The sequence below is a fragment of the Alexandromys fortis genome, unplaced genomic scaffold (genome assembly GCF_014885135.2).
Source record: "Alexandromys fortis isolate MF-2015 unplaced genomic scaffold, M_Fortis_MF-2015_v1.1 scaffold_69, whole genome shotgun sequence".
NCBI classification, from domain to species: Eukaryota; Metazoa; Chordata; class Mammalia; order Rodentia; family Cricetidae; genus Alexandromys; species Alexandromys fortis.
Window position 1 is genome coordinate 1,051,763 of NW_026067951.1, and position 26,470 is coordinate 1,078,232.

The window sequence follows — 26,470 nt, forward strand, 5'->3', positions numbered from 1 at the left end:
TAGCCAATAATTTTAGCGCATCACTCCGCGCTCCCTTGGAGCCCTCCTGCATGCCGTAATGCGCACGCGCAAACCGGAAAGGACAGGAAGAGGCTCATAAGCTTCTTCGCCCGAGCCCGGTTCACGAGAGCCAATGGGAACTCTTGGCGTAATTGCGTCACTTGTTTCCTGCCTCCTCCCCGCTTCCAGAGCTTGCAACAGTAGTGCAGAGGCATAAGCAGAGACCGGTCCTAGGCTCAGGCTCAGGCTCAGGCTCAGGCTCAGCATGTGGTGCACGCGGTGCACCATTCCGGCTGCCCTAGTGACTTTTTGCGCCGGGCTTTGGATCTTGAATCCGGTGCTGGTGCAGGGCCTGGAGGCCGGTGTGCGGCCGGGGCCTGATTGTGAAGGTGAGCGGTGTGTGACCTGCTTGCATGGCGGCGACACCACGCTCAGCCCAGCAGCTTCTCCCGGGCCAGGCTGTAAATAACATCTCACCCGAGAAATGCAGTTCAGTCAATAATTTACCTCCCCACCCCCGCCTTTCGTAGCCTGAGCAAAAGCTTGACTCGGTGACACTTGAGAACACGTGCTGCTTTTGCTGTCATTAAGTTGGCGTAGGAAAAGGAGTGATTTAGGATTCCTGTTGAGTTTTGTGCAAATGATCTTGCTTCTAACTCAATTCTGTTGCTCCTAACCAGGGAGACTTGTCTCTCTGTGCCTAAGACATGTTTTGAGGTTCAAACTAATTTGTCCCTTTCAGAAGGAAAATAAAACATGACAATATTGTCAGGGTTGTTGAAATCAAAGACACAGTTATCTTTGGTGAGAACTTTCTAGACAGAAGTTGTTTTACAAAGGAGCGCAATAATTCCTTGAGAAGGATAAAATAGACAACCTTTTCCTTCTATGGACTTGGCGATCACAACACCTTTATCTAATCCACCAACCCCCTGACTTTGAGGGTGTTGTACTGCTTAAGTTTTACAAAAACAACATCCTTTTTAAAAGAACTGTTAACAGTAGCCAAGATGAAAGTTTCGATAGTCCCTTCCTTTGGGACCACATTCTTCTTTTATTAAAATAATTCAAATGTGTGTCTTCTGATCTTGAGAGTGGATGCACTAAACAGGAAATGTAGACTCACAAGCTTCACACTGAATAAGTTGAGTGTGTAGTCTTACAATAAATACTCTTAACTGAAGTCCAGCTTTCTATCAGCAGGTCAACAGAATTGGCTGGCTTGTTCTATATTTCTTTTTTTCTTTTTTCTGTCAAACAATGGCTTGTCTGTCAACTCTACCTTCTGCTGGGTTCTCTGCCTTTCTACAGACTTCCACTCTTTTCCTTTTTTTTAAATATATTTTTATTGATATTTATTGAGCTCTACATTTTTCTCTACTCCCCTCCATGCCTCTCCCCTTCCCCCTTCAACCCTCCCCCAAGGTCCCTATGCTCCCAATTTACTCAGGAGATCTTGTCTTTTTCTACTTTCTACTTTCCATGTAGATTAGATCTATGTAAGTCTCTCTTAGTGTCCACATTGTTGTTTAAGTTCTCTGGGATTGTGGTTTGTAGGCTGGCTTTCTTTGCTTTATGTTTAAAAACCACCTACGAGTAAGTACATGTGATAATTGTCTTTCTGTGTCTGGGTTACCTAACTCAAAATAATGTTTTCTAGCTCCATCCATTTTCCTGCAAAATTCAAGCTGTCTACTAACTCGGAGGTCCCAGGCTCGGGTGTGCCCGAACCCGCAGAGGACCTGCTTACTTCCCCAGAGGCCCCAGACTCGCTCTTGGACCCGCACATTGTTCGGGTCACATTGTTTCTTGGTTTAAAAAAGTCTTTCAGTGGTTTCCCAGTTTCCTCCAGGTAGTGGCTCCTGCTTTCTTTTCCCACATATCTAGTATGTTCCTCAGAAGATTCAAAAATTTCATTCTCTGCCATGCGACTGTGTACTTTTTCTGGGTGTCTCTAGATGATGTCTCTCACCCCCTGGTTCTCAGGATCCATTATGCCACACAATAGTCAGATTATTGAACAAAAGGATAGAAATGTGCGGTGATTTCATGCATGTTTTGGTGAGCCAAATGTCCGTCTTTCCCTCATTGGATAAATGATGCTGGTCAGAATGACAGCTGAGGTTGAGAAATCCTATGAGGATAGGCTGGGGTAAAGATAGGAGACTTTGCAAGACTGGATCTCTCTTGTAGGAAGACAAGATGAGAAGTTGCTTAGAGACTTTGATGAATTCCTGCTCACTGACAGCAAGATCACGGCAGCAGCTGTCCTCTTCTTCGCAGACTTAACATGCTTGATAATTAGGTTGATATGTCAGGAGACACTTTTTACTCTGTCAGTGACTCATAATGTCGTTAATCATTTAGATGTGTTTTTATCATTTGCCTCTAGGGAGACCACTGCTCCTTTCTCTTGTGCTGCCTTCCTGGATGTTCCAAAGAGTGCTTTTCTGATTCTGTCTTATATTCTCAACTCCAAAATGTTGGTGTTTCATGAAGATGATACCCAGGCCTATATTTCTCCATCTCCTTTTCCCTGTGATCGCATCTTCTGAATATTGCTTGAATACAAGGGATTACACATTTATGTACCATCCTAGATCACATCCCAGTTCTCAGATTTATAGTGATGTTCTGCACTTCAACATTTTAGCCAACAATGGGTCATGTATGCTAAGGTGGTTCTATGAAATTATGAAAATGTTCTATCACTCAATGATGTTGAATCACCTGTTTTTAATCATTTGTTTGTGTTGATTCGGGGCTTAGTCTAATGCATGTTTTTGCTTCTTAGTTTTTAGTAGACAAGTTTAAAAAGTAAGAAATAAATTAAGAACTTAAAGAATAAAGATTTAAAGAAAGAAGATATAGTGCAATGTTTGTATTTCAAGCTAAGTGTCGTAACAAAACAGTCAAATAGTTTTTTTTTTTAATTAAAGAATTTATATGGTGGAAAACATTGTAAGCTCTGGTTCATCTATCATGAAAGAAAGAAAAGTATTTTTTCCCCAAAAATTTCATGTAGCCTAAGTGTTCAGTGACTGTCGTGTCTAACTCAGTGTGAACTAATACATGTTTAGTGACTAGTTGTGTCGACCTCAGTGTGAACTAATACATGTTCAGTGCCTACAGTGTCGGCCTCAGTGTGAACTAATATACTCTTGACCTTCATAGTCAGTCTCCCCTTTCTGGCTCCTCCAGCACAGGCTTCATTCATAGTAGGAGTCACGTGTAGGCATACCATTTTATTTTAAGGCTGTCTTTTCTGAAGTTTTGTTTTTCCTAATGTATGTGTCTCTGATACATATGATACATGTGTTCATAAGCTTCCAGAGGCCAGAAGAGGGAGTGTGATCTCCTGAAACTAGAGTTTCAGGCTGATGTGAACTACCTGACGTGGGTGCTGGGAATGAACCTGGGTCCTCTGGAGGAGCAACAAGTATTCTCTTAACCACTGAGCCGTTGTTCCAGCTCTGATAATTAATATTCCATCTTCACTGTACCTTTCTTATGTTTATGTATCTAAAATGGAGTGAAACTTGCTTACAGCACTGGGTATGATAGCATGTTCTACACACAGGCTTGATCCTCTTGTGGCTGCTGGCTGCATAGGGTCCAGGATAGCTATGAATATAGCTCAACATAAAATTGTTGAACTGTATAAAATTCAACAAAACATTGTAAGATTTTGTGTGTGTATTTTTTTCTTGTAATTCAACTGCATGGTTCTTAAGCATAAACGTTGTAGATGACAATGTAGTGTGTTGTAATGCTAAAAGACTGGCCATACCTGCCAATCATGTGGCCTGGGAACAATGAGCTGTAGTACACCGTGACCTAGATGTGTAGCAGTCTATAGCATATAGGTTTCTGTAAGTACTCTCTTTGATGTTCCCACAGTAAAGTCACCTAGTCACACATCTCCATCATTGAGAGATTCATCACTGTACCAAAAGGCTTCCCTGCTGTATCTACTTGAATTATGCGTTAGTCAGAATTCTTCAGAGCAACAGAATCAATACAAAATGTGTTTATGCGTGTGTATATGCGTGTATGTACGTGTGTGTTTGCGTGTATGTATGTGTGTGTTCGTGTAAGTCTCTAACTTACAATGAAGTTACATCCCCATCATATATTGGAAATATAAGCCAAGCTGCATTCAGTACACCTAATCTGCCAGGCATCGCAGTTTTGCAGTATGGTACACTGTAGAATGTGGGGTTTAGCCTGATGATTGTGAAGCTGACTGGGTGCTGTGAGTGACTTCCCAATCACATTCTCATTTAGGATGGGGAAGGAAGGTATCATAGGGATCAGAGGTTATGGCCAGTTGAGATCAGAGACAGAAGCAGTCTACTTGAAAAGATTTCAGGTTTGGTTATTATAAATTACTAAATTGATTTATATATTTATTTTATAATATAAATATAGAACAGGACGCTTTTGGAAAAGAGTCAGTTAAACTTCTGCAAATAAAATTGATGAGACCAGGGCTGGAGAGATGGCTCAGAGGTTAAGAGCACTAGCTGTTCTTTTAGAGGTCCTGAGTTCAATTCCCAGCAACCAAATGGTGGCTCACAACCCTCTTGTAATGAGACCTGGTACCCTCTTCTGGCCTACAGGCATACATGCAGACAGAATACTATATACATAATAAATAAACAAATCTTTAAAAAATTGATGAGACCAATGATCAGCAGATTAGATACCAGTGAAAAACAAAGAAATAGTGTATAACAAGATCCAAGAGATGGACTGTGGATATTGCTCAGTTGGTAGAACACTGCCTAGCATGCATGAAATTCTGGGTTTGACCCTCAGGATGGCATAATATGGTAGTATTCACCAATAATCCTAGCTCGTAGGGCATGGAGCAGGAGGATCAAAAGTTTAGTGAAATAGGGAATTTGAGGCCAACCTGGGATACACGAGACATTTAGTAGTAGGGGGAAAACTGGCCAAGAATGTATCACAGAGCAATGAAAGGATAAGATGGGAAAGAGATAATAAAGATAAAGACAACTCCTATAAACATTCATTGGATTTTCAGAAGATCAGCAGAGAGGACATGGGCGTTAGTGACATCAGTCCTTGCTATGAGAAAAGTCCTGAAAAAAAAAAAACAATGCAAAGAAGAAGATTTCTGTTTCCTCCCACAGTTGGGGAGAACACTGGCCAGGGGCCACTGAGGATCAAATAACCCTCTCTACCACTTGCCCAGCAAGTTAGATGATGTCTTTTTGGCCCAGTCTCTCTAATTGTAAAGAGGGTAGTGGAATGTCTATGCCATAGCTTTGTTGTGAAACTTGAAGAGTTAAAATACTTGCAATGCTTGCATCAGAGACAGCAGCTACCAGCCCTGACAAACGTTAACATGGTGGTTACTCATGGCTGCGCCTCTCTGAGTCCCATCTCTCACAACTCAAGATAATTGGGACTGAATAAGGTTCTTCGAGTTAGGACTTAACTACTGTAGTGATATTTCAGTTGTATTTAAATAAATAAAGATTGCCTGAAGATCAGAGAGTGAAACAGCCACACTGGTCAGTCATATAGACCAGGCAGTGGTGCAATATACCTACCTTTAATCCCAGTAGTCACACTAGTTAGCCGTAGAAGCTAGGTGGTCATGGTGCATGCCTTTAATCCTAGCACTAGAGAGGAATATAATAGGGAGTAGACAGCTCTCGGGCTCAGTCTCTCATTCTGAGATTCCTGGAGGCAGGATCGCCATTTCAGTCTGAGATAGAGGTAAAAGCCAGTGGCTGACTGCTTTGCTTTTCTGATCTTCAAGTTGAACCCCAATATCTGTCTCTGAATTTTTTGTTTTGTTTTGGTTTTTCAAGACAGGGTTTCTCTGTAGCTTTGGAGCTTGTCCTGGAACTAGCTCTTGTAGACCAGGCTGGCCTGGAACTCACAGAGATCCACCTTCCTCTGCCTCCCGAGGGCTGGGAATAAAGGCGTGTGCCACCGCTGCCCGGCTTGTCTGGGTTTTTATTATTCGTGCTACAAACTCTTGCTCTACTGAAAGTATGGTTTTCAAACATCAGTTTAGGATTGCACCAATCCCAGATTCATGGTGGTGGGACATAAATACATGTCATGCTAAGTAGCTTCCTTTGAGGTATTATAGTATAGTTATTCAGATTTTTCTCTATGCCTGAAGCAAAGTTATTCCAAGACCACATCTTATACAAAAGTTATCTTTTAGCGTCTTATCTCTCTCATCTTTTAGTGTTTGTAGTGGATTCTGTCTACTGCATTCATGGCTTTAGTAACAGACCCCCAAATAATGTTTAGGGTTTGAATCCATGGTCAAAATACACTGAACCATACCTATATATTTTACAGTTTATCTTATTTTATGCTTATTAATGTTTGCCTAAATGTATGCATTTGTACCAGATGTGTGCCTGGCACCCATGGAGGCCAAAAGAGGGCATCAGATCCTTAGAACTGAAGTTACACATGATTTTACTGTAGGTGCCAGGTCCTGAACCTGGGTCCTCTGTAAGAGCCGCAAGCGCTCTCAATTGCTCAGCCACCTCTCCAGTCCTGGATCATAACTGTATTTTTCTCACTTGGTGGGTGGGTCACGGTCATAGATGTGGTAGAGGTAGAATTGTGTAACAGACCCAAGTCTCTCTTCCTTCTAGTATGTAAAGAATTCTTAAACCGATTCTACAACTCCTTGCTAACCAGAGGAATAGACTTTTCTGTGGACACCATAGAGAAAGAGTTGATCACCTTTTGCTTGGATGCCAAAGGAAAAGAAAACCGCCTGGTATGGTAAATTTCATTTTTCCGGTGTGCTTCAAAAACAAACAAACAAATAAGTAAATAAATAAATAAAAGCCGAACTACCAGTAGTTTCCTTTTGCACTTGGAGTTGGTGTCTTCCTACTTCGGTGCCAGCTTCAAACATACTCATTGTAGACGGCAAGCAGAAAACAGGCGTATGGGAAACACGGTCCTGGGTGTTAGGTCTCAAGCCCTGGGACAAATAGCTGAGGTACCTATTTAACAAGTCAAAGTGGACTTGACCACCAGGTACTCCCAGCATCCCTTAGTCCCTAGCCATTACAGGGTCCTCCTGGCTGGCATACTCCACCCTCTAGCCTAAACTTTCCCAGCCCAGGGGCTGGGCTGCCCTACCCCAGAGGCTCTTCCCTAGATATTCCTGCCATTTTGCTTACCCATTCTCTTTGGGGCCTCCTAGCTGTTCTTTCTCTCTCCCCTCTCTCTTGCCCTCCCCCCTCTCCTCACATGGCTCAGGGTCATGTCCACTTTGAACTCTCCCAGATGTCTCCGTCTCTGACTATGCTCTCTCTTTTACCTACAGTAAACCTTCTTTCTCCTCCAAATACCTAGGAACAGTCATGTCCTTTTCCTTTTATTTCTTTTCTTTTGCATTCCCAATGGATTCTTGTTGAGAGCAATCCAGTTTTCCTTTCTAAGTAAATCACAGGCAGGCAAGCAATTTTACATTTTCTTAAACCAAATTGTAAAATAGTTTCTGATGAGAATTTACTATTATAAGGCTTTTGCATTTGTTACCAAGACACATAGTCAAACCCATAAATCATCTCAGTATTATTCACATGTAATGAATAAGGCTTTTATATTTTCTTTTTTAGACTGTATTTCCTGAATTTAATGTATGGATTATTTCAATATTTCTGTAAAAATAAAGGCAATTTTAGATGAAATCATTTTACCCATCTTGTATGTTTTACCATTGAGCTATACCTCAGCTACCAGACCAGTTCTTTTTTGCCTAAAGTAGCCATGTTAATGTGTACCACTGACAGACACATTGCCAAATTCTTGTCACTTATTCGTGTCACCGGCCTTTACATATGTATAAACACAAGTAAAGATTTTTTATTTTTAATTATGCATATGTGTGTGATTCTGTGTAGGGTTTTGTGCACATGTGAATGCAGGTGCCTGCAGAGGCCAAAAGAGGGTGCTGGATCCCCTTCAGCCAAAGATACAGGATATTGTGAACTGCTGGATGTGGGTAGATGTTGGGAGCCCAACTTAGGTCTTAAGGAAGAGCAGTATGAACTCTTAAATATTGAGCCATGCCTCCAGTCATACATACATACATACATACAATACATACATATGCCTTTTTTTGAGACATGGTTTCTCTATGTAACCCTGGCTGTCCTGGAATTTGCTCTGTAGACCAGGTTGGCCTCGAGCTCAGAGATTCACCTGCTTCTGCCTTTGCCTCCCGCATGCTCGGGTTAAAGTATGCACCACCACTGCCTGAATTTATATTCTTCTATGTAAAATTTTATGTCAGGTAACTGGAAAGGCAGTGCAATGAAAGTTAAGATGTGGTGATGTATGTGACAGCTAAAATGCTGGACTGGCTAATTCTGTCTTTTCTACTTTTGGGCTGGGCGATCTTTGCTGTCTTGGATACAATATGGGGATAATAATAGCACTCACTTCTCAGGATCACTGTGAGAAGTAACAAGTTAGTCTCTCTGGAGGGGTGAGAGCAGCACCTGGCAGAGCAAACCCCAGTCTCTCGCCATCACAGAAATTATCAGGTGAATCTAATTAGCCTGATGACAAGGCTGGAGTCACTGTCTTTGGGTGCCTCAGTTAGCCAGGGTTAAAATTTAGTAGCTGGACTATGAAAACAAGTCTAACCCCTCATTTTCTCTCTCCCCCCCCCCCTTGTTCTACTTTTCTTTCTTTTTTTTTTTTATTTTTTATTTTGCTGTTGCTGTTTTTTGAGACAGAGTAACAACCCTAGCTGTTCTGGAACTCACTTTGTCGACCAGGCTGGCCTCGAACTCACAGAGATCTGCTTGCCTCTGCCTCCTGAGTGCTGAAATAAAAGGTGTGAGCCACCACGGCCCCACCTCGTTCTTCCTTCTTTGTACTGCTTTTCTTGCTTGTGTTCATCACTGGGAACACTAAGTCTTTCAAGTCACATTTCATTTATTTATTTTGTATGCATGTGTGTGGCACGCATACAGAGGTCGGAGGATAACTTGAAGGGGGCAGTTCTCTCTTTTTACCAGGAGGGTTTCAGGGATCAAACTAAGGTTGTCAGTCTTGGCGGCAGGCGCCTTTACCATTCAAATCTTCTCATCAGCCCTGGATGGCCTCTCATTCTCTTTTCAGTGCTATTATCTAGGAGCCACCAAAGACGCAGCCACCAAGATCCTAGGTGAAGTCACACGTCCCATGAGTGTGCACGTGCCCGTAGTGAAGATCTGTGAGAGGCTGAAGAAGATGGACAGCCAGATTTGTGAGCTGAAGTACGGTACGAGAGACGCAACCGTCTTTCCCAATACGTTCCATGTGTCGTCAAGCTTTGAAACACTGGGCCATGCTATGTCAAAGCCAGCATTAGAGGGAAGGGATTCTCCACTCACGGGCAGGTTGATGAGCTGGTGAATGGTGTTTTTGTGTCAGCTGAGCTCCTATTAAAAAAAGGGAAATTAATGAACTAACAATAACCTTATAGCAAATACTGGATACAAAAGGATAATCGGCATTAAGTTGGAACTGCCAGCCCAAAGTTCAAGTTCCTAGTTTACTAAGGTGATGTCAGTCATGTGTGTATGGAAAGTTTCTGAAAATGAAACGAGGAGCCATATATGGTGGACCAGGAAGACATGAGTCCTCCGTTCAGTGGCGGTAGGGCCTTGAAGTTGCAATGGGACGATATTTTCATCCTAGACGTGTTCCTCCTTCCGTCAGCTTTCACTTTTAGGAACTGGGCTACTCCCATCCAATCAGGTTTTGCATGATGACATAGCTCACCAGAGGTGCCTAAAATACACAGCCTGGGAAGGAAGGTGCTGTCCTATTTAAAACTCTATCCTTGGCCTTATAAATTTCACATGGTTAAATCTATTCTTATACTGAAGGATTGTATCTGGGCCAGCCTGTTGCGTAGAGGGAGTCAATGTGATTAAAGCTTTAAAATTTTTTCCCTCAGCTATCCTTAACACCTGAAATCCCACTGAGAGATACACTTTCGTTTTGCATAAGCTGTTGTTTTCTGTCACACACACACTGTATTACTATAAGTGACCTAACTAATTAGCATCCAGATCTCATTTAGTCTCATTTCCCAACACAGCTGGGAATTGTACACACGTCCCATAGCTACACAACAAACATGAAACAGGTTTAAGGTTGAAAGATACCAAAGACAACCTCGTTCTTAGTTTGCCAAGCATAGGCCCCGACTTCCAGGGCAGGTATTATGGGTAAGCATCCCTTCTAATTGACTTTAAAGAAGTAGGGTAGAGGCAGGAAGCCCTAAGTCCATACAAAGCATGTTCATAGAAGGGACAACCTCAGGAGTTCAAGTTCTTAATATAAAATGGCATAGCATTTGCACGGAATTCTGCCACATCATACAATGCAAATGTTATGTAAGTAGTTTTCCTTTTCATATTTTGTGTGTTTGTGTGTGTGTGCAATCCTGTCTGTCTATCTATCTATCTATCTATCTATCTATCTATCTATCTATCTATCTAGAGAGATAAATGCATGTGTGAAATAACATACATGTGAAGGTCAATCTGTGAAGGAACAATCTGTGGAGTCAGTTCCCTCTTTCCACTGTGTAGATACCTGGGGATTGAACTTAGGTCTTTGGGCTTGGTAGCAAGTGCCTTCACCCACTAAGCTATCTTGCCAGCCAGCAAATAGTTGTTATACTGTAATGTTTAGGGGATTATGATGAGAAAAATCTCTGTATATGCTCAACATAGATTCAGTATTTCCATTCCTGAATATCATTGGTCTATGATTGGGAACAGTAGCACCCAAGAGGATTGACTGGTGATTTGCATGTTCACTGGGTCTATCTTGATTCCCACAGAAAGGGAAATTGCCTCTCACTGAAGGAGAATGAAGTCAGCACCATATACCCTTCTAAGAGCTTCATGAGATTTTTGTTTTGTTGTTCAATCGTGCGTCCTTTCTTACATTTAGAGAAGAAACTGGACTTGGCATCGGTGGACCTATGGAAGATGAGAGTTGCGGAACTGAAGCAGATCCTGCACAGCTGGGGGGAGGAGTGCAAGGCCTGCGCAGAAAAAAATGACTACGTGACCCTCATCAAAGAGCTGGCCCCCAAATATGTAAAGCCACAGCCCCAAACAGAGCTCTGACCTCAGTTATCAGTGCTCATGGACAGTAGAGTAAGTCTAAGACATGGATGTGTTGGTTAAGCTAACCAGGGACCACCCTGGTGGCTGCCCGTCTTGCTGTTGTACTGCTTGGGCTTGTGATTAACCTGTGCTTCCTGCTGGCACCCACATTTGCAGAGTACGGAGACCTCCGCATGCATTTCTCAGCCTCCTTTGGAAGGTGCAGTGCTCTCTTTGCATCACTGTGACAATAATGCCTGTCAGGATCCTTAGGGGAGGGGAAGATTTACCTTGGCTCATGGTCTCAGTCCATCATGTCGGAGTAGTTAATGGAGGAGCAGCTCAGAGCATGGGGACAAGGCTGTTGTCGTTGTGGTGGACCGAGAAGCTGAAACTGATGTTCAAATCATGATAAGGCTGTACTCTTCCAAGGTCTAGCCCTACTGATCTACTTCTGCCAGCTAGACTTCACCTCACAGCATCCCCCACACCTCTAACTGGGGGGGGGCACACATTAAAAATGAACTGATGTGTGTGTGGGGGCTGTACTGGCTGGTTTTGTGTGTCAACTTGACACAGGCTGGAGTCATCTGAGAGGAAGGAGCCTCAGTTGAAGAAATGTCCCCATGAGAACCAGTTGTAAGGCATTTTCTCAATTAGTGATCAGTGGGGGAGAGCCTATCCCTGGGCAGGTGGTTCTGCTTTCTACAAGAAAGCAGGCTGAGCAAGCCAGGGGAAGCAAGCCAGTAAGCAGCATCTGCTATGGCCTCTGCCTCTCCCGACTCCAGGGTCCTGCCTGTTTGAGTCTATGTTCGGGCTAATTATAACCACCCTCGAATTGCCAAGGGTTCAAGACTCAAGAAAGACTCTTCTTTCATTGTCCCACACCAGGCAGGACTAGAGCTCACTCAGCCTGTGCAGGTAGCAGAGATACCTATGGTTTCTAGTGCTATTCTATCAGCTTCAAGCAGCAAACAAGAGTTTCAGCTCCGTTTTCCAGCCACAGAAGAATAAGAACCCCATGGTAGAAGTGGTTGCCTTTGTGTCATAGGTCAGGGTGTGGATACCCAAGAAAGCATCCCCTTGAAACTTTCTGGGGCGATGGGAATGTCCCTTATCAGGGCAGGTGATAAGAGAGAGGATCATCATATTGATACAGAAGTATAATTAAGACGTGGGTTTTTATTGTACATCAGTTCTATCTAATAAACAGTTGCAAAAGTTATTTGATAATTACTCAACTTAGTTGATTAAAAACAACCATTCATTTAAATAACCAGATGAAGTTACTGGCAATCTGTTTGTGGAGCAGAGAACTCATTCAGACAATAAATATACATTGACAGAATAATGTCCACTTTTAAGTGATGCAAATGAATGCATTTTCAGCTGAGCAATGGGGTGTGAGTGAACGCATTAGAGAATTGCTGGTTCCCAAGGAGATGTGTAGATTGCCTAACTGGAAAAGGAGAATAAATAAAAGTTTTATTGTAATGGCCCAAGGTGGTTCTTTTTTTTTTAGAGGGGTGTAATGAACTTTATTGATGGCATTCAAGAGAGAGTAGGGCTCCCTAAGCCCTTCCTGCTATCTGGGAGTCCGGGATGGAAACTGTGAGGGAGACGCTTAGTGTCAAGGGTTGAGTTAGGACAGGGACAGCTCAGCAGCCGAGGGCCTCTTTCTTGCTGTGTCCTTGCTGGGATGGGCGGTCCAGGGTGGACTTCTTACTCCTTGGAGGCCATGTAGGCCATGAGGTCCACCACTCTGTTGCTGTAGCCAAATTCATTGTCGTACCAGGAAATGAGCTTTACAAAGTTGTCATTGAGAGCAATGCCAGCCCCAGCATCGAAGGTGGAAGAGTGGGAGTCACTGTGAAAGTCACAGGAGACAACCTGGTCCTCAGTGTAGCCCAGGATGCTCTTTAGTGGGCCCTCGGATGCCTGCTTCACCACCTTCTTGATGTCGTCATATTTGGCAGCTTTCTCCATGGCGGCATGTCAGATCCATGACAGACACATTGAGGGTAGGAACACAGAAGGCCATGCCCACGAGCTTCCCGTTCAGCTCTGGGATGACTTTGCCAACAGCCATCTTGCCACAGCTTCCCAGAGGGGCCACCCACAGTCTTCTGGGTAGTTGTGATGACATGGACTATGGTCACGAGTCCTTCCACAATGCCAAAGTTGTCATGGATGACCTTGGCCGAGGGGGCTAAGCAGTTGGTGGTGCAGGAAGCGTTGCTGACAATCTTGAGGGAATTGTCATACTTGTCATGGTTCACACCCATCACAAACATGGGGGCATCGGCAGAAGGGGCAGAGATGATGACCCTTTTGGCCCCATCCTCCTTCTCCATGGTGATGAAGATACCAGTAGACTCCACAACATACTTGGCGCCGGCATCCTCCCATTTGATGTTGGTGGGATCTCGCTCCTGGAAGATGGTGATGGCCTTCCTGTTGATGACAAGCTTCCCACTCTCAGCCTTAACTGTGCCTTTGAACTTGCTATGGGTGGAATAATACTGGAACATGTAGACCATGTAGTTGAGGTCGATGAAAGGGTCACTGATGGCAACAACATCCACTTTGCCAGAAGTGAAGGCAGCCCTGGTAACCGGGCATCCAATACGGCCAAATCCGCTCTCTCTGACTTTCACCATCGTGTCTCTGGAACGAGGCTGGCACAGCACCAAATGAAGCAGCTGTCTCTAGAACAGGGAGGAGCAGAGAGTTCCTCCCTTGTTTCTGGAGTTTAGCAATTTTTTCACCATGTGGGAATAACCTCCTTCATGTTGAACTGTATTTAAGAAATAACCAAAGTTGAACTGGGGAAATGGTCCAGGGGTTAAGAGCATTAGCTGCTCTCCCAGATGAGCCAGGTTCATGCCCAGAACCCACAAGGCAGCTCACAATCATCTGTGACACCAGTTCCAGAGGCTCCAACACCTTCTGATATCCACAGTCACCAGGAACCCAAGTAGGAGAAAGATGTACTTGTAGGCAAAATGCATATACAGATAAAATAAAAACAAAAATAAAAAAATTAAATATATCTATATATTAGTCAGTGTTCTGTTGTGAAGAGACACCATGACCACAGCAACGCTTAGAAAAGAAAGCATTTAATTGGGGGCTTACCTAACAGTTTCAGAGGTTCAGTTAATTATCATCATATGGTGGGGAGCATGTAGACATGTAAACATGCTGGAGAAATAGCTGAGAATTCTACCGCCAGATCTACAGTCAGAAGAAGATGAGACTCTGGACCTGGCATGGGATTTTGAAACCTCAAAGCCTACCCCTAGTGACACATGTCCTCTAAGAGTCCACACTTCTTAATCCTTCTCGAATAGTGCTACTTTCTGGTGACTAAACAGTCAAATGTGTGAGCCTGGGGGGCATTCTTATCCAGACCACTGCAGTTGGTTTCTATTTTGCACTCAAACTACGAAACTTGTCATTTGGAAATGACCTTAGCTATTTGATTTCAAAATTAGGTCATATTTCTGTGTCATTGTTTTTTTCTTTTTTAGGAATCTGGGTAATAGGAACACTATTTAGTAAGTCATTCAAATGGCTGACGTTGTTTTCTCCTTTTCCCCAGTGCTGGCCACAGTCTGTTTTAACAGGAATCCTTCTCAGACTTCTGAAGTTGCTCCTACAGAGCAGTAGGGTGTTGAGAACCAGCCTCGGCAAAAATACTTCTTACCAGGGTAGGGGTGTGGAAATTGAAGAAATATAAGTAAAGAATATGAAGATGCATAAAAAATAATAAGACCAGAAAATATAGAAAGTATTGGGAAAGCAGTCGAGTGACTGAAATCCTTTATTTTTCCACACTTTTAAACCCAACGTAAATGGGGGGGGGGAGGACAAAAGACTTTATTAACTTGATACAAAGGATAACTCACACAGTCTTTATCATCCTGAAACATCAAATCATTAGCATTCTGTTGTCTAGGTAGCCAAGATGCTCTAGATCACAGTATCTGAAGACTGCCCCTCCCCAGGTGACCTCATAGTTACAAAAGAAGGAGCAGAAGTACATTTGCATACCCTGACCACCTGTCAGGATGGCTTGGACTTACTAGAATGAGCTATCTTAATTTCAAAAGAACCAAGCAATCACCTCCTGAGTTGGGGCTGGCAAAGTATGCTTGTCAATCTCCAAACTCTCTGACCGTCAGACAAGGTAGAAATGGGCCTGCATTTTTCAGCCTTCACCGTAGGGAAGCTTACTAAACTGCAGGTTTATTTCCCTTGAGGCTGGGGCAGGACCTCAGAATCTGCGTGTGTGTGTGTGTGTGTGTGTGTGTGTGTGTGTGTGTGTGTGTTGCAGATGTACACACGCATGCCAGTGCTCATGCATGCAGTGGCGGCTGGAGGAGGCTGTCACATGTCCTGCTCTCTCACTCTCAACCTTACCCCCCTTGAGACAGAATCTCTCACTGAACTTCAAGCTCCTACTTTATAGCGAGGCTGGCTGGCTAGCAAGCCCTGGCGTGTGCTTGCCTCTACTTTCCCGTGCAGGAACTGTAGGCATGCTAGCCATACCTGGCTGTTGTGTGAGTCCTGGGGATTCGAACTCAGGCCCTTAAGACCTTCACGGACTGAGCTATCTACCAATCCCCAATCAGTTAGGTTTCAACTAGAATTTAAATATAACAGTGCCATTAGACATGAAGAAAGTTTATTCTTTTGTGTAAAAGAAGTCCAGTAGAAGGAAATTCCGAGTAAATTTGGTGGCCACAATGATCCCAGAGAGTCAGGTCAAAACTTTTTGCATCGTATTCCAGTGATGGGGGTTAGGTTGGGAGCCTAGACCCCAGTCCTTAGCATCTATTCCAGCTCCCAGGCTTGGTCTGGACTTCAAATCCCAGCAGGTCAGGACCACTCCCCAGGGTACTTAAGTGATCCCCCAAAAGAAAAACACGTGGTCCCCCTTTCTTCTTCCCGGGGGTCACGCAATGGGTTCATTGCTAACCCTGGGTCTAAGTTGGCAGCCAGACTTCCTACCTACAGAAAGTAAGGACCTGCCTCTAACCTGAGCCCAGCCCATCTCCCATCCATGTACTGCTTCTATACCACTGACCAGAATTGAATTGAGCCACTCAGCTGCAAAGGGGCTAGGGCTGTAATATCTTTTTGTTGGGATCCTGGCTATCTGAATCAAATCAGAGTTTTACTAGGAAAGGGAGAAATAGCTTGTGAGCAGAAAGCGCCTCTGAAGAGCAGTATAAAATCCTTCTTGTCACGCCTCTCGGGCTGTCGCTCCTGGTTATTTACTCTAGATAGCCCTTCCTCTGGCTTTTTGAATCATTCAGACACTTAAGAGGTAAGAGTTTCCATTCTTTTATTGGTTTTGTTTGAGAAGAAGTATTCTTTTCTTCTTTATTTTTGTTTTAACTTGCTGCTTCTCTCATCCTATGTGTTTCCCAAGAAAAATCTATAAGCACAGAAGATGTAGAAGTCACACAATCTGAAAAAAAAGTGATAAAACTCTAAACTAAAAAAATGGGTGGAGGTCAGGGATTTGGCTCAGTGGGGTAAGCACTTCCTGTACAAGTGTGAGGTTTTATGTTTGGATCCCCAGAAGCCACATTAAATTCAGACTTGGTGGGGTGCATATCTGTAATCCCAGCTCTTCTATGATGAGATGAATGCTGAAGACAGGAGGATTCTGGGAAACTCCTGGCATAGATAACCTGGAGTACAGAGTGGTGAACAGCAAAGGGAACTTGCCTCAAAATCAAGACAAGACAAGGACAGACACCCAAGTGACTTTTCAAGATGCCCTTCAGAAAGAAAGGACGGTTTGTGGCTGTTATCTCAAAATATATTTGGAAAAAATTTCCACCTAAGAAAAATCTTCTTGGGCATGTGTTCATTCTGAATGTAAAAACTATATTTTGTCTTACTACTTATCATTTTTCCTTTTTGTTACAGTGTGGGCATCTTAAATTTGTAGTATCAACAAGTACTAAAGTTAGGAAATTAGTTGCATTAAGTTATTATCTAATATATGTTTGTGTGTATATATATATTTGAATATAAATTGAATATAAAGGTAAGTAGAAAGGGGAATGCGTAGATATGCTGGTATGTATTTTGTATTTTGTTTGTCAATTTGACATAAGCTAGGGTCATCTGAGAAGAGGGAACCTCAACTGAGAAAATGCCTACGTACATTGTAGACAAGACTATGGAGCATTTTCTTGGTTAATAAGAGAGCGTCCAGTCCAATGTAGCTGGTGCCACCCTTGAGCAGGTGTTCCTGGAGTGTATAAGAAAGCAGGCTGAGCAAGCCAGAGGGACTAAGCCAGTAAGTGGCACTCCTCCGTGTCTCTGTTTCAGTTCCTACTTTGAGTTCCTGCCTTGACTTCTCTCAACGATAATGTAATCTGCAAGTCAAAATAAACCCTTTCCAGCTGGGTGGTGGTGACTACGCCTTTAATCCCAGCACTTGGGAGGCAGAGGCAGGAGGATCTCTGTGAGTTCGAGGGCAGCCTGGTCTACAAGAACTAGTTCCAGGACAGGCCCCAAAGCTACAGAGAAACCCTGTCTCAAAAAAAAAAAAAACAAACAAACAAAAAAAACCCAAAACAAAACAGCAAACAAACAAAAAAACAAAAACAAAAAAATAGACCCTTTCCTCCCCACATTTTTCCTGGTCAGCACTTTTTTTCCACAGCAATAGAAACCCAATTAAGACAGTAGATGTTGTTAAAAGGTGTTTGCTGTTCTTTCCGGCGATAAAAATATGGGGAATTGTGATTGGGCAGGCCTGAATTTGTCACTCTCTCCATGGATTGCGGGACTAATAAAATAGCAGCCTAAATATGGTAGCTGGGTCAGAGGAGATGGCTGCCTGGCTAAAGTGTTTATAGTGCAAGCAGTGGAGTTCAGATCTCCAGAACTGAGACCTGAAATGTGGGGTGTGAGTGTAGGCCCTCCTGTACGTCCATCCATAGAAAGCAGATACAGCAATCTCTAGAGCAAACTGGGCAGCCAGACTAGACTCTAGCTCAATTCATAAGGCAGAAGAAAGATGAAATGGCTCTTGACGCTAACCTAGATCTCCATATGTGTGCTCACACACATGCACATGTGCACACACGTGTGCACACCACACAGATATGAAAATGGAAACAAATAAACATAGTAGTTGACAATGGCAGATCATTAATTGTTAGTTAAGGTATCTACTTAAGGTACATGCCCTAAATGTGGATTTTTAAAAATCGTCTGCTATATATTAGAGACGCCTGGAGATAATTTAATAATCCCCGAGGCCAGAATGCACCCTAGAGAAGTTCCTTTCAGTCTTTGGATGAATAGAGAAAGAATCTTTTTTTCTTTTTCTTTTTAAAGATTTGATTATTTATTACGTGTGTATACAGTGTTCTGCCTGTATGTGCCCCTGCAGGCCAGAAGGTGGCAGCAGATCTCATTACAGGTGACTGTGAGCGATTATGTGGTTGCTGAACTCAGGACCTCTAGGAAGAGCAGTCAGTGCTCTCAAGGGCTGAGCCATCTCTCCAGCCCCAAGAAAAAGAACCTTAAGTGTCAAGATTTGGTAAAGCCTCCCAGATGCTTCCAATGTGAAGCTAAGCTTGGGGAATTGTTGCCCTACGTGCTCTGCCTAGAACTGTGGCAGCTGCTTCCTAGGGAGGAGGAGACCTGGTGTGTGAAACTCCTACGGGTGACTTGGCTCTCCCAAAGTTGATGGTTGACCTTGAAGGCTGACAAACACAGGATACTGTGTGGTGCGTGTTCTATGGGGCAGATACCCACTCATTCAGATGCTTGGTTTAGTTGTCTACACTGAGTGCATCAGTTTCTCGTCTCATAGCTGTGACAAGATACCTGGCAAAAGGCACCTGAAGGGAAGATTTGTTTGGGCTGCAGTTTAACCATCATGGTGGGGAGACATGGCAGGAGTGTGAAGTGACTGGTCCCATTGCATCCGCTGTCTGGAAGCAGAGAGAGAGGGAAGCTGATGCTCTGCTCACCTGTCCTTCTTCCATCTGAGACTCCAGTCCGTAGGAAGGTTCTACTCAATTCAAGGGGTGTCTTCTCTGTTCTGTAAGCCTCTCTGGAAACTCCCTCATAGACACGGCCAGAGGTTAAGGTGACAATGAAAGATTAACAATTGGAAAATAGATTAACCCCCACTGAGACCCAAGAGGAAAAAGCACAAATAGACAACACACAGTCCCACAGTATGTTACCAAAATCTTTGCAGAAACATATTTTAGGAACTCAAAAATATTTTTTTGAGTTTAGAAAGGATATGTTTCTCAATAAGAGTTGATAATATTTCCCATTTCTAGAGATGGAACTCAGAGGCTAGGTAAACACTGTAACCTTGGCACATATACTAATATTGATGATTTCCTCACCCTTAGGGGCTTGAAGCAGCACCCTGTGACACCTTCCTTAAATCTAGGCCAGATGGCGTCACTAGAAGAATTCGGATCATCTCAGGCTTACTGTCACATGAGATCCACAAAGAACCTTAAAATTATCAGAACTTTTTGGAATAGGGGACTTGGATAAAAGATAGTAGGTGACAGTAATTTTATCTGGCCTGTGTGGGTCTCAATCATTAAGTATCATCTCGGGCACTCTTCTCTAAAACCTCCACTTCCCATTTCCCCAAGGCTTCTAGAAGTTGAAAAGTACTTGGGATCACAGACAATCAGGGATCGGGGCAGCTGGCCTGCTCTCTTGTCTACTGATTTTCATGGCACTCTGAGAAGTTTAAGCATCAGATGGCTGTACAGGAAGCATACTTCACGGGGTCACTTTCTCTCCCTCAACGTCTCTATCAGCTATGGGGTGCGTGCGTGCGTGCATGAGTGCGTGTGTGTGTGTGTGTCTCTGTGTGTGTGTAGCTCATGAGAGCCAAAAAGCACGAGGGAGCAACCACTCCCGCTCCTTGCAGCCCCCACCCTTAGAACAGCACTCTCGTTACAAGCAGGTGTCGCTGGTCCGGCAGATATTCTTTCAGGCTGAGCTGTGTACAACCAGCTGCAGGAGATGTTGTTCACTGGGCTCCTGCTCTTTTTCCTTTTGAATTTTTAAAAGCCCATTTTGGAAAGAACAGATCAAATGTTGGCTTCTTAGTCATGCGGCGGCTATAAATACATCGCAAAGGATCGCGGGCTGTGCAATTTCTACTAGGGAAGAATCTTCCCCGCTGCTGGATAATATCTCAGAATTGTGTGTACATCGTGTTCCCCTCACTTCTTAAAGTCTTCCCCTATTCAGTCGTGTGTGTGTGTACGTGTATGACGTATGTGCATGTGTGTGTGTTTGGATATGTGATCTCTTCACTCTCACTGAACCTGGAGCTAGGCTGGCAGCCAGCAAGCCCAAGGCACCCTCCTGTTTCCTCCACCACAGTCATGTTTGGCTTTTATGTGGTTGTTCAGGATTTGAATTCAGGTCCTCATGCTTGCTCAGCAAATGCTCCTATCCAGGGAGCCATCTCCCCAGCCTGGAGCCATCTCCCCAGCCCTAAAACCATCTCCCCAGTCCTGGGGCCCACTCCCCAGCCCTGGAGCCATCTCCCCAGCCTGGAGCCAACTCTCCAACCATGGAAAACATCTCCTCAGTTCTTCTAGTCTTCTTTGATCTTGAGTTAATAGGAGGTTCTTTGCTTCTTTCACAAAGAAATCCAGGTTATATCTGCCTCCCCAGAAAGTTGGCCTTGGGCAGGAAGCACTCCACGCCTAGCTCAGACACAGACAGCTGGTTTTCTGATTGTTAGTGATCCCTAGACTTTGCATTATGTGGTGGAAATCTTACAATGATGACAGCCTTCTGAATATAAAGATGTAAATAAAAGCACGAAGTTGAAAAGAAAGGTGAATTAAAATTTAAGTTCTAGATTTGCCTGTGTGTGGTTGCACCGGCTGAAGAGAAAAGTTCACCAACTTTTCTGGTCCTTGGTGTTGCATCTTAAGAATGCATCTAGTAATTATGCATAATATGGGGTTATTATGAAGATGAAATGAAAGATCTACGCAAAATACAAAAGTGAGTACACAGCATCAAGCAGATATCTCAGTAGACACCATCTGATGTCTTCTCTCCCTCCCACCTTTTCTCCCTTCTTTCCTTCCTTGTGGTTTCACTATGCAGTTCAGGCTGGGCTCCGACTCCTGACCCTCCCATCCCAGCCTCCCAGATGCCGAGATTACAAGTGTGCACCTCCACACCTGAGTCTGCAAGTATTTTTTTAGAAGATTTTACTTATCCTTAGAGGACTCTATTGGGAAGTATGGTGAGTTCTGGCCTGTTTATTTTATAGATGAGGAAGATGGGCAGAGAGACATTCAGAGATTTGCCATTTGACGTCCAACAATAAATTCAGTTCATCTGATGTCTGTACTGGACCTAATCTTTAGACTGAAAAATTTAAGGTTGATAGTTTGGTGGCTTTGAAATTAACTTTAAAAAGTGGTCCTTGAGAAGCAAGTATGCTCATAGCTCATGCCTTTGGATTTTTAATCACACTGCAATGGCCAAAAAATCAAATAAGTATGACCTAATGAGGCTGAAATTCAAAAAATAGTCAGGACAATGTGTTCAGGATGGCAGCTATGAACTGTGATGGAAGCTCTCTCTCTCTCTTTTTGAAGGGGTGACTCAATGTTTCTGGAACATTCTTTAGTTTTACTCAACACAGCTCTGTGATACTATTGCATCAGGTTAGCTGCGAAATAATTTAGGTCAACTGTTGGCTCAACAACAGTTGAGATGATGGTGATATGTATTTATGGACATCTTTATTGCAGCCACACAGACCAGTTCTCTGGCAACACCTGAGAACTGGGCTCATTGGCACATGTCTCCTTTAACACTCTGGGGAGCAAGGGATAATTTCAGATTTTACTGTGACTATCATGAATGGCTTAAGTGGAACCAGGGCTGTGGCTGTGACATTTATAAAGGTCTATCAATGATCCTGACTCTTTGATGATGGCGTCACTTTCTTGGAAATGGAATGTATGGGAACGACCCTAGGGCACCACTTCATGTAGAAGACTCATAAAAACACACACGCTTATTTTCTGTTTGCATCTGTAAATTGTACCTTGTATTCTGGTGATTCTCAGATGAGGTCAGTTTTGCAGGAGAGGTGACCAGGCTTTCTTTGGGTGCTTGCTTCCGCATTGCTGTGGTTCAGGTTTACTTGGGCTGTGAGCAGGGTGGCAGAGCCCCTTCCAACACCGTCTTAGTCCCTCTTTGTTTGGAATGTTTAGATTCTTCGATGGATGACCTCTGCAGTCCCAGAAGAATTGGTAAATAATGTGGAACATTGCTATTCCCAATAAGTCAACCATGCTGTATTACATACTTGAATATCCTGTCCTGTGGAGATGCCAAAGGACAACTGATCTTTAGCAACAAACACAGCAATCTTGTTTCTCCAGATTCTAGTTCTGCTGATTATGAATATGGTTGAATAATTTTGCACATGTTTGCCTTCTGTAAAAGATGTACAAACTGACCCAGGTTTATAAAGGGTCATACGTACCAATGCCCGTTCCAAACAAAAGCTTCCCAGTCTGAGTAAGAGTCTTGATAGGGCTGAAGAGACAGCTAATGAGTTAAGAACACATACTGATTGCTCTTATGCACCCAAAGTCAGTTTCCTTTAGCAACACCAGGCAGCTCACAACACCCTAGAATTCCAGCTCCTCGGGATCCTGTGCCTCTGGACTACACAGGCACTTGAACTTACATGCAAATATCCACTCAGCCCCTTAATTCAAAAGCAAAAGCAGAACTTTTAAAAAGTAGAATCTTGAACTTGAGTAGATTTCTAGGGGGAAAAAGGTGAAATTTGAAACACTTGGAAATTGCCAGTTTCAGGGGGTTGGGAGAGGATGCATGGGACTGTGCGCTCTCCTGAAAGGTCCTTACGATCTAGTCCATTGGCGCAGGCTTCCCTTGGGTTTCTCATTACTTTTGAATACACCAGTAATTCATGTGGAGAACTTTCCTTCTCTGACATGTGGTAGTTTCCATCCTGATTTTGAGTCCATCTTTATAATATAACAGCACAGATTGTAAAAGATAACAAGTGTTCTAGAGAGTATTGGATAGCAGGGAGGGGCATGGGGACCTGAGTTTGGGTCCCTGATGCCCATGTCAGAGCCAGGCACAGAGACACATGGTAACTTCAACTCTGGGGATCTGATGGAATTGGGAAGTAGAGACTGGAGGATTCCTGGGGTTCATTGCCCAATCAAATTGATGATCTTCAGGTTCACACACACACACACACACACACACACACACAGAATATTAAATAGTAACTTAAGTACCTTCTTATGGGCAGTTGGTTTAAGCATGATAGAATGTCCGTTGATGACAATTCTATGCAGCAATTACATTGATGTACATTTATCTATACCACGGTGGGAAAAGATCCTTATAATATATTTATAATTAAAAAAGAAAGCCACATTGACTGAGTGTGGTGGTAAATGTCTTATGCCCCACACTGGCTGAGTAGAAGCAGGAGAAGGTGCATCTCTGTGGAGTCTGAGGACAGCCTGGTTTATACAGTGAGTTCCATGCCAGCCAGGGCTACATCGTGAGACTCGTCTTTAAAACAAAATGAAGAAAAACAAAAACAAACAAAGAGAAAAGCCAGAAAGAAAAGAAAAAATAAGACATACAGAAAAGTTTGGTTAATTTTTCACTTTTATTTAAGTTTTCTTTGTGTGTATCTGTGTGTGTCTGTTATATGTGTGTCATGTATATGTAGGTGCCCATAGAGGCCAGAAGAGGGTGTTGGAAACTCTGGGCTTGGAGTTATCTATGTAAGTTAATTATTTCAGCTGTCTTGTTATAGGAGTGAAAAGCTGACTAATGGCATTGCTTTTTGCAGTATCAAGGTCCAATTTAGGAGCACACACTGCACTTCATTAGAAAATCTCTTTAGTCATTTTGATTTGGAACAGGGATTTAGTCTTTGTTATCTTCCATGGTTTTGCTGTTCTTGAAGTTCAGGCTAGTTAGCTGGAAGAATATGCCTCAGTTCGAGGTAGTCTGATGTTTTGTCATGAGTTCGTGTGTGTTCCATGTATGTTAAAGGATGGTGTGTTCGTCTCAGTGCATAGTATCAAAGGCACATGATGTTGATTTAACCCATTTCTGGTCATATAAACTTTTCTCAAGTGGTTAAGATGACCATACAGAAGCTTATTAAATACTCTGACAGCATTTTAATAAGCATTTAATAAGCATTGATAAACGCTGATAACTGCCCACTAGGATGTTATTAGTGTTTCGTGGGAAGAATGGGAGGAAGTATAGACATCTGCTCTATCAGTGAATCATCACCCATTCATTTTGCATTTCCTTAAGCCAATTATTAATATTATTGGCAAATAATTATATAATGCAACCCATTCCTTCTAAAATTATGACTGAGCAATCTACTCTAAGGTGTAGTCTTTCTTTATTTAAGCCAGTGTTGATTGATAGGTTCTTATTTTGTTGAATGGACTATATCTGTTTTGAACATTATTTCCTTTACTTCTGAAACTGGCTCAGATTTGGCCAACAAAAGCCCCTTGAAGGACCCCATCAGAAAAAAAAAAAAAACAGGAGAAAGTGCTAGCTTCCTGTTACCAGAAATTCTAGACTCACCCGTTACGTTTCCTGCCTTGGCCACTAGAATCAGTTGTTTCTCCACAAAGTTATAGTAATTTTTTTCTTTTAGAGAGAGAGTTTCATGTAGCCCAGGCTGACCTCAAATTTACTACAGAGCCGAGACTAGTCTTGAACTCCTTGATTCTCCCGCCTCCATCTTTCAAATGCTGGGATCAGAGAAATATGCCATTGTGTCTGACTTTGGGTGGTACTGGAGGTTGAACGCAGGACTCCTTGAATGACAGGCTACTGAGCTACATCTTCAGGTGTGCTTAGTAAGTTTTTGCTGAACATCATATCGGGAGACCAAGATTTAGAGATTAACAATGCTGTGTCTAGGGTGTCATTGATCCTGGCCCCTCTCAGGAGATAGTACATCTCCTGATAGATGATTTATCTACGTATACGAGCGTACTTCACCAGTTTCTGTATCCAAATCGTTTGATATCACTGCACCCATGCTAATGCCCGTAACTGCATAAATGATTAAAGACCATTGTGCTTTTCTTCATCAGCAGAGAAAGCTGGCTCCCATTGTCAATGCTTTTGATTAATTCTTTTGCACATAGTCAATTTTAGATTCATTGCAGCTCCTTCTCAATGCCAGTGTCTCTAACGCACATTAGCCAGTGTAGCCCAGTACAAAGAGACTCAGCCTCGTTCTGAGGGCGCTGAGCTGAGAGTTCCACATTCAAACCATCTCCAGTGAATCCGGACTATTTAGACAAGGTGGCTTTTAGTTGTGGTTAAGTGTGAGGATTCTACAATCACAAGGTCTGGCTTATCTAAACAGCTCGGTCACTTACTGGTTATGTAGTTTCAAGCAAATCATTTAATGTCTTTCAGTATCTAATTTTTTTCTGTTCCAAGCACAGGTTATCTGCCATGTTTTCCTGATTTGAATATGGCTCTTGGTCTCAGAAGGAAAGATTCTGCCTTCTCCGGTGAAATAGCTATTGATTGAGCCCTGAGTGGAGGCTGAGAGAACTTCAGGGCAGACGAATCCTCAAGTTGGAGAGAAACACCCAGCAGAAGAATACAACCCTCCAGAGTCATGTGAATCTGGGGCCCCTCTCTCTTTACTTTCAACCCGATGGTCACATGGGCTTGCCTATTGCAGAGAACCAAAGTGAGGACCAGATGAGCTAATGGTCCCCAGTGCGTGGAGCAGGAGCTAATTTAATGAACATTTCCACTCTGCTTTCACACGCCTCTTCAAATGGCAGCACTTACTCACTGAAGAAAGTGTATGAAACCCAGTTAAGCAAAACTAACACCCATTACTGGCAGCCCAATTAGGCGAAAAACACTGCTGTTTACATTTTGAAACAGCTCTTTCCAGACTGATCTCTGCACATCAAGCATAAACATTACGTGATGTAGGTTTCCACTCCTTCCTCTCCCTTCTCTTTGAGGAGAGAGCCAGATTCCCTGTGGGGCATCTTCCCAGCCTCTCCCGGGCCTTTGTCTGGCTGCCTCACTACTGCAATAGCCCCTGAAAACATTTGGGGACAGCCGGGCTCGTGTGGGCACTCTGCGGTGGCTTCCTCTGTCTGTGGCACCTTCTTCCCCTAAGACCTGTCATCCAGGTGGAGAAAGCCAGGGAGCTTGGCTTCCTCACTCAGTGGGGTTTCCTGAGGAAGTTGGCTGGAGTC

The 26,470-nt window shown here is 43.3% G+C and overlaps 1 protein-coding gene and 1 pseudogene across 1 annotated transcript; one reads left to right on the forward strand and one right to left on the reverse strand.

The window, feature by feature from the left end:
• Positions 1-265: 265 nt before the first annotated feature.
• On the forward strand, positions 266-11,224 carry Cdnf (cerebral dopamine neurotrophic factor). Its single transcript, XM_050150504.1, has 4 exons — positions 266-389; positions 6,657-6,784; positions 9,151-9,292; positions 10,981-11,224. Exons 1-4 carry the CDS (start codon positions 266-268, stop codon positions 11,157-11,159), a joined length of 573 nt encoding a protein of 190 aa, XP_050006461.1. The 3' UTR covers positions 11,160-11,224.
• Positions 11,225-12,860: 1,636 nt separating this feature from the next.
• LOC126506764 (glyceraldehyde-3-phosphate dehydrogenase-like) lies at positions 12,861-13,798 on the reverse strand (annotated as a pseudogene).
• Positions 13,799-26,470: the final 12,672 nt, after the last annotated feature.